The sequence below is a fragment of the Pteropus vampyrus genome, unplaced genomic scaffold, assembly GCF_000151845.1.
Source record: "Pteropus vampyrus isolate Shadow unplaced genomic scaffold, Pvam_2.0 Scaffold66, whole genome shotgun sequence".
NCBI classification, from domain to species: domain Eukaryota; kingdom Metazoa; phylum Chordata; class Mammalia; order Chiroptera; family Pteropodidae; genus Pteropus; species Pteropus vampyrus.
In genome coordinates this window covers 4814924-4823871 of record NW_011888847.1, presented here as the reverse complement: position 1 = coordinate 4823871, position 8948 = coordinate 4814924, and the positions used below count along the sequence as shown (strand labels likewise).

At 34.1% G+C, this 8948-nt stretch overlaps 1 protein-coding gene across 6 annotated transcripts in view; it reads left to right on the top strand.

The window, feature by feature from the left end:
- The window catches only part of PLEKHH2 (pleckstrin homology, MyTH4 and FERM domain containing H2), an 87172-nt gene that overhangs the window by 21924 nt on the left and 56300 nt on the right, over nucleotides 1-8948 (top strand). For 3 of the 6 annotated variants that reach the window (XR_002780680.1, XM_023531295.1, XM_023531297.1), the window contains 2 exons: nucleotides 6655-6840; nucleotides 8657-8937. Coding sequence is in view for 5 of the 6 variants with exons in the window: in XM_023531295.1 (XP_023387063.1) it covers nucleotides 6655-6840; nucleotides 8657-8937 (467 nt within the window). In the remaining variant the exon portion in view is untranslated. Of the gene's footprint in view, nucleotides 1-1029; nucleotides 1141-1740; nucleotides 1823-6654; nucleotides 6841-8656; nucleotides 8938-8948 lie in introns of those variants that run through there. The other 3 variants (XM_023531298.1, XM_023531296.1, XM_023531299.1) reach the window with 3 other exon arrangements.

The following is an 8948-nucleotide window of genomic DNA, read 5'->3' as shown; positions in this document are numbered from 1 at the left end:
CAGAAATCTTACTTATTTGGTTAGCCCATTGGATCACATCACATTGTGGTGAAAGGTACAAGTAAAATGGCTTTCACCTTTAAGTCTGGGGTGATTCCAAGGCTTTAACTCTTTTCTCATGTGGCAATGCTCCTTAACACTCAGACTTTAGATTTTGAGTGTAGTTTTTAAGTTGAAAACTTTTGGTTATCCACAGATATTTCTGTGTGTAAAATGTTTGAAGTAAATCTTTGCTTTAGGTTGCTAGGATATTGGAAATGTTGTTAGAATATCATGTTTTAAACATATGTTTGATGCTAATCCATCTGCTTAGAAATACACTGTTTTTAAACCAGTTTATTGAGATCAAGTGTTGTATTTATTTTAAATTTTTATTAGAAAAAAATTGCATTAAGGTTATTTACTTAAATTGTATTTAGCATCATTTAAATACGACCACTATAGAATTGTTAAATTGTTGTTTATTTTTAGCATTCTTTAAATTTCCGTGAGGGTCATTATTTTATTAGGTCAGTGGTTTTCAGCTTTTCATCATTCCTAGTCCCCACCCGCTGTGATTTATATGACAGGTCACATTCTCAGTAGTTTCGTGACCATGACCAGGTTTTAAGGTTGGTAAATGTAAGTTAGTTTTTCTATCTTCATTTTTTCTGGATCTTTAAGAACTAGTGTTTGAGGAGAAAACAAGCCATGCCCCAGAGGAGATTCTGATTCTCTTCTCCTGAATCTGCTTAACCAATAGCCTACTGTTATAAACCATAGACCATTTCCAGAAATGGTTTGTTTTTTTTGATAAGTTCAGTGGATTGATTTCAGCATATGATCTTTCAGAGTTAGAGAACAGTAGTTGTTAAAACTAGTAATATTTGCATATGCCTTTATGGTTTATTGTATCTCCTGGACAGTTGTTCTCATTTTTTATTCATTTGGTAGTTTGAAGGTAGAGGTATTCACTTGGAAACAGATTTTAAGTATATGCCTTTTTTATTCATGATGTAACATTTTCAGACCAGTGAGCTTATGTTTGAACTAAATAAACTGCTAATGTTATTTCAGAAACAAATAAGGATACAAGAAGCTAAAATAATAGAAGAGAAAGCAGCTAAAATCAAAGAATGGGTAACAATTAAGTTAAATGAGGTATTTATTGCTATATTTTCCCTTTTCTGTGTATCTTTTACTTCTTTTAAATAGATAAGTCATTAGAATATATGATCATTTGAGTGAAACAAAATTCTGATCAGTTGGTGGTGCTGCTGTCTTTTGATAAATATGAGACAGGTAGCTTTCATTTTAATGTTTAATATATTACTAAAGTGAAAAATATTGATAGATTCATGATAGTGTAAGTAGTCTCATTCTAGTTAGTTGATTTTAGTTCTAATTTATAATTATAGAACATATGTGTATATCATAAAATTAATGTGTTCAGTATCTGAGAAGTACACATTATTTAGTTTTTGTGGCAGATTAAATGCTGAAATAATTTGGTTAAAATAATTTTATGTGAAAAGGCATAAGGGCGAAAACATTTAAAACTCTTAGTTCTGGAAAAAGATATATTGAAGCCACAATTATCTAGGTTGATAACCTATGCTGTAATAAATTCATCTGATATTTTCTTATCTTTTCTTTTGTATTTTGCTTATGTGTAATTAGGTATTAAAGTTTTCTAAATATAATTTACTAGTGCATTTTAAAAATGTTATTCCTGTATTAAAAAACCATATGTCCTTTTAGTTGGAATTGGAGAATCAAAATCTTCGTTTGATCAACCAAAACCAAACTGAAGAGATAAGAACAATACAGTTAAAACTACAAGGTATGAGCCCTTTGACTAAGATAGCTTAATTGAATTTAATGGCTATGAATTCATTTGAAATATGACTAGCACAACTAAGAACCTGAATTTTATATTTTATTTAATTTGAATTGATTTAAATGTAAATAACTGCATGTCCATATTAGACAGCACAGGTAGACAGTAGTGAATAACACAAAGGGGGTAATACTAATTTCAATGTTTAATTTCAGGTATGTTTCCTTGAAGAAAATTAGTCATGCTATTTTCTATTTTCACTTTGTGTTATGGTGATCAACAGTGATTAAAACTCTTACAGCCTGCATATTTAGAGCAAAATTTTGTAATATGAATAAACTCTTTGCATTTTCTAGTGCTTATGATTACTTTCTTTCTCTCTTTTTAAGTTCAAAGCCTGAGAATGGACAGCAGAGTTAGAGATAGAAATTTACTTAAATGCTATTCTGGTGATAGCCAGTCAAGTGTGCATGGAGCTGAAGAGGAGGTGAATCAGTGGGATTATTAGACCCATGGCCTATGATTGGTTTTCAAACCTATTTAGCAATAGAACCTTGTAAAAAAAATTTCTATAGAATCTCAAAATAAAACAGGTAAAAAGAGTTTGGGGCGATGGGTCCAGAGTTTACAGACTTGGCCTCACCCATGCCTCTTCTTATACCCTCTGGGACATCTCCACAAGGCCATGGAGTTTCACAGAATGCATTGGAACAATACTGGCATGGTAAAAAGAACATGGGCTTTGAAGTCAACTTTAATGCTCTACAGTTTAATAACTTTAATGCTCTACAGTTTAATACAGTGTTGTATCTCCAGGGTTTTTGTTTTGTTTTGTTTCGTTTTACATCAGTAAAATGGTGATTGTAATAGTGCCTTCCTGGTTTCATGAGGGGTTGATTATAGCAGCGGTCCCCAACCTTTTTGGCACCAGGGACAGGTGCTCCTAGGAGAATCTAATGCTTGATTATCTGAGGTGGAGCTGAGGCAGTGATGCTAGCCCTGGGGAACAGCTGCAAATACAGATGAAGCTTCACTCGCTCACCCACTGCTCACCTCCTAATAGGCTACAGACTGGTACTGGTATGTGGCCCAGATGTTGGAGACCCCTGGATTATAAGACATGAAAGCATTTTGTCTACTGCCTGATAATAATTATTGCTATCTTTTGTAAAAGGAAAAAACTTTTCTATTTTTTTCTTTTCTCAATACTTCTGGTATTAGACGTGGGGGAGTTTTTCCCACACCAAGCAATTTTTCAATTCTCAGAGGATACCAACTGGCTCTCCTATAAATTAAACTCAATTCTGACATTATCTACTTGGCATTAGCATCAGAGCCCGCAGGTTAAGAGCTCAGTCACACAAAACTATCCCCTCCTTCCACTTCAGACACTATCCCAAGTACAGATTGTCACTCCTGCTTTTGCCTAACTGGCTATAAATTGGAGGCTCCCACGGTCCTGTCTTCAGATTTCATAATTTGCTAGAGCAGCTCACAGAACACAGGCAAACAGTTTACTTGCCAGATGACCAACCAGTTTATTACAAAAGATGTAACTGAGAAACAGCCAAATGGAGGAGATGCAGAAGGCAAGGTACAGGAGAAGGGTCCCAGAGCTTCCATGCCCGCTCTCCCTGTGTTGCTCTCCAGGCACCTCCACGTGTTCACCAACTGGGAAGCCCCTAAAGCTGTCCTTTTGGGTTTTTACGGCGGCTTCACATTGGTTGATTAAGTTATTGGCCATTGGTGATTAATTCAACACTAGTCTTTTCCTTTTTCCTGAGGTCAGAGATAGGGGCTGAAGGGTCAGGCTGAAATTTCCAGCCCTCTAATCACTTGATTGGTTCCCCTGGCATTCGGCCCTCATCCTGAGGCTATCTAGGGCCTTTCCAAAAATCTCATTAACATAAACTCAGATTTAGTTGAAAAGGTTTGTTATGAAACCAAGATACCTTTATGGTTCTTACTTAGGAAATTCCATAGGGTTTAGAATTGTATGCCAGGAACCATGGATGAAGACCAAAACATATATTTCTTATATCATACATATCCTCCACTTATATGATGAAAAACAGGTGTTCCATAGTTTATCAGGAATTCCATATTTAGAATTAAAGTTTTAGGTCTCTGTAACATTTACCCTCATTGGAATAGACTGGATGTATTAAACCTACTCTCAAAAGGCTATTTTTTTTAATATTAGGTTGCAATTCTACTCTTCATCGGCAGTCTCTTAGGTCTTATAGACTAAGGTTTATTGATTGTTGGAAACTAGGCTTGGACTGGAGAAGAATAGATATGATAAATGTAAATATGATATAGTATACTTGATTCTTGAACAACTGCAGGGGTTAGGGGTGCCAACTCCTGCACAATGGAAAATCCATATATAACTTTTAACTCCCCTAAAACTTAAGTTGGCCCTCAGTATCTGTGGGGGATTAGTTCTAGGACTCTGTGCAGATACCAGATCCTCAAGTTCCCTATGAAATGGTGTCGATCAGTGCATACCATCAGCCCTCAGCATCCGTAGACTCCCAACCACAAATGGAAAACAGTACAGGTATTTATTGAAAAAAATTCACCTGTAAGTGGACCTGTGCAGTTCAAGCCCATGTTGTTCACAGGTCACTCGTATTTTAAAAGTATATATGCATGTGTATGATTATTAAATAATTGTGAATTAGTTCTGTGAGAGATAATAAATGTGAAATAATAAGAGATACACCTGAAGGTATACACTATGTAAAGATATTTTTCATGGCACACAATAGAATATTAATTGCTACTTAATCCTTTGGTACTCTTCCAGAGATAAGAATTTAATTTTTTTTGAAAACTTTTCTTACTATCACTGGGATCTTTGTGCTTTTGATCTTAGAAGCAGCAATGTTACAAGTCCTAGAATTTGAATTAAACCCGCAATTAGGTACTTGCCTGAACACTCCACTAGCTCTTATCATCTGCCTAGAAGCTGCCTGCTCCCCCTATTCTCCTCTAAAGAAGCGATGAAGGTTCTCTGTATTGTGGTCACCACGCTCCTCCAGATGCTTCCTTGTGAGAAGCATACTATAAACTAAAAAAGCAAAAGTTATTACAGTGAGAATGTGATATTTGCCCCAATGATGATCTAAATTTTTTTGGTTGTCTTGGCAACCAGGACCTTGGTCCCTTTTTCCTCACCATTCATAGCATTACCGCACAATCAAATTTTACCAGTACTTGACTGGTATTTACCAATACTTGACTTTGCAAGAAGCTATAACTCTCTAGTTTGTTATAATCTTTTTTTTATTTGTTTGAGTTTGTTTTTGTTTGAGAATTAACTATGTTTAAAGGGATTAGATATTTTTCACTCTACAGTTAATATTTCGAACATTCAAAATATATAAACAGATTTTAAACATTGGCATATGAGGCTAGACAGTGAGGATTCCATGTTACTGTACATAAATAAGTATGAACTTTATTTATGTAAGCTCCTTGACACAGGTCTTGGCAATGATTTTTTTTTAATCTGACACTAAAAGCAAAAGCAACAAAAGCAAAAATAAGCAAGTAGGACTATATCAAACTAAAAAGCTTCTGTATCACAAAGGAAACTGTCAACAAAATGAAAAGGCAACCCACTGAATGAGAGAAAATATTTGCAAATAATTTATCTGTTAAAGGACTAATATCCAAAGTTTATAAAGAACTCATACATCTCAATATCAAAAAAAAAAAAAAACATGAGCAGAGGATCTGAATAGGCATTTTTCCAAAGAAGACATACAGAAGGTTGACAGATATATGAAAAGATGCTTAACATCACTAATCATCAGAAAAATGCAAATCAAAACTACAATGAGATATCACCTCACGTCTGTCAGAATGGCTATTATCAAAAAGACAAGAAGTAACAAATATCAGCAAGGAAGTGGAGAAAAGGGAACCCTTGTACACGGTTGGCTGTAGTGTAAATTGGTTCAGCCACTATGGAGAACAGGATGGAGTTTCCTCAAAAAATTAAAAAAAAAAAACTACCATATGATCCACCAATTCTACTTCTGGGTATTTATCCAAAGAAAATGAAAACACTAATTCAAAAAGATATATGCACCCCATGTTCATTGCAGCATTATTTTCAATAGTCAAGATGTGGAAACAATTTAAGTGTCCATTGATGGGTAAATGGATAAAGAAGCTATGGTATATACGTAGAATGAAAAAAAAGAATGAAATCTTAGCATTTACAACAACATAGATGGACCTTGGAGACATTATGCTAAGTGAAATAAATCAGACAGAGAAAGACAATACTGATGATCTCATTTATATGTGGAATCTAAAAGCAAATAAATAAATTTAAAAACCAAGTTTGTTGATGCAGAGAACAGATTGGTGGTTACCAGAAGTGGGAGATGGGTGGATTATTATTATTATTTTTTTAATTATTTATGCCTATAGCATCTGGTTTTCCTAGGTGGTCTCCCATCCAAGTACTAACCAGGCCTGACCTCACTTAGCTTCCAAGATCAGGCATTGGGCTTATTCAGGGTGGCATGGCCGCAGACCATGGACTGTGGCTCCACTGGGGTGTGAACCCAGGCCCTTCTGCGTGTAAAGCAGACGTACTAACCGCTACACTGTGGAACCATGTCCTTCTTTTTTCTTTCTTTCTTTTTTTTTTTTTAGTTTAAATTGAATAAAAAAAGAAAAAACTATGACTGTTAGGATTTTCAGGCTTTCTTTCTGGAATAAGGAGTGATTTGTCCAAGTTTTCATATGTTTTGATTCTATTTTAACACACTATTATGAAAAATACAAATTTGGTTTTGATTATGATCTTGCAGAAGTTCAAGGGAAGAAGTCATCCAGTGTTTCCACACCAAAGCTTTCAGAAGGCCAGCGCCTAAGCAGTTTGACCTTTGGGTGCTTTTTATCTCGAGCAAGAAGTCCTCCTCAAGTAGTAAAATCTGAGGAAATAAGCAAGATATCATCTAAAGAACCCGAGTTCACTGAAGAAAAAGACAGAGAAGGTATTTATGGACTGGAAGAATTTGCTTTGACATTTTTTAAAGGGTGAAATCATATGCTAAGGTTAATCCTTATATAGCTTAATATTCCTTTTTATAATTTTTATTTTTCCATCACTCAAAAGGGAAAATATACAAAATCTATCTGGATGATTCATCCTAGTTTCCTTATTTTTTTTCTTGACAACTTGATGTCTTATGAGAATATTTCTAAAGAGCAATACAGCATTTCACTTTGTGTATCTAGTTATCTTGTGTCTTTTTTGAGTTTCTTTGCCAGTGATGCCTAGGGAAACTGATTTCCCCCTCTTGATACTTTTTCCTGAAGTACGTAGCAGTGATATTTAAAATTAAAAAGTTCACAGTTGTACCTACAAGGTACTTGCTTTAACTTAGAGTTGTGGATTAGAATTATGAACTTTCTATTCATTATTTACTTAAAATATAAAAAAAATACCTAATATTAAAAAATACCTAATATTAAATATGATGTTGCAAACATTAAAAAAAAAAAAGAACACCCAAGGAAAATTTCATAACTGCTTTGATTTTCCTTTTATTGTTTCAAAGAGGAAAATGTCTGTCTAGATGTATAAACCCTGGACCTGTGTGCAGATTTCTATCCTTCTTTTAGTCTTAAAGCCCTCTAAATTTTGTTTTTCTGTGCAGCTGTTGGCTTTGCCACCTTGTGTGACTTCTCAAATATTTTATTGAGGTTTGAATTTGCATCTTCTTTATTTTCTTTATTTTCAGTTTCTGCTTCCTTCCTCCAAAGGAGAAAAATTATAGCCCTAAAAGTCTATGCTTGATTATGAAATTCTGAAAAACTACATAATGTTTTTCCAATCAGAAGGCTCCTTTGCTACTTGCTTTTATGCTGTCACTTGAAATTTTTTTTTTTTTTTTTTTGGAGAGGGAGTCATTTTAATTCCTTTCCTACTTTCTAATAGTCAGTTGAGTATATAGCTCAGTATAACTGAGGCTGCCTATACTGAGGCTCTTGCTCATTTGCAAATTTAACAAATTGCCTAATACCAAATTGTAGACTTTATTTGTTTAGCCTCTATTTTCTTAGTTATGAGGGTCAGATATGTTTTTATGTTTTCAAAATTTCTTTTGTAGTCTTCAATCTAAATTTTTTGTTCACTGTTTCTGAAGCCAATAGTTTATTCTGTTATGTTATAAACAAAAATAAGCCATATCTAACGACATTTTTTATTTGTATTATATAAACACTTTTTGTACTTATGATTAAACCAAAAGTAGAGCAAAGAAAGCTTTTCTGTATTTTCTTAATGGCTTTTCGTATTTCAAGTATCGAAGTTTGGGAACAAAGTTTGTTTTTTAAACTATAGCTTTATATTTATTATGTTTAAATTTACTTATGATAATTTTGAAATTTGGTTGAAAGAAGGTTGTCATTTTCTTTGCTTCCAAACTAGAATTAATGGTTCATTTTTTTAGTAGTTACTTTCTTTGATAGTCGGTATTGCCCTATTTTATATTTTGCTTCTTTTATTATTCCTCCTTAGACTGTTCTCAGTTTTTTTCCCCAACATGTTTATTTGTAAAAAGCGGTTTAATTTTTATATTATTCTATTGAAGTGTTAGGGCTTCATGTTGAATATAAAGCTTATAGTTTCCAAACCTGGGTTTAAAAAAGACACACAACTAAAAAAGGATAATGTAAATTAGCTTTATCTTTATGAAAATTCCAGTTTCACAATGTAGTTACATAAAATTAAGTTACATAAAATTAAGTGTACAGAGAGATTATATTATTAAAAGCAACATGCCAATATGATGTATGCTTTTCTAGAAATGGAAATTCCAGAAAAGTCTGTCGATAACCAAATTCAAGAAAACAACCGAGGTCAGAGAACATTGCGCCAAACCCCTTGTGTCTCAGAACAGAATCGGAAAACAAGAACAAGCTTTGTAACAGACGGTGGTATATCCCAGAATTCTGAGGCTCCTGTGAGTGACTGGAGTTCCGATGAGGAAGATGGGAGCAAAGGAAGATCCAAGTCCAGGTACACGTCCACCCTTTCCAGTCACACCTCAGAGGAAGGGGTCCATTGTAGCAGAATGGGAAGTGAGATGTATTTGAC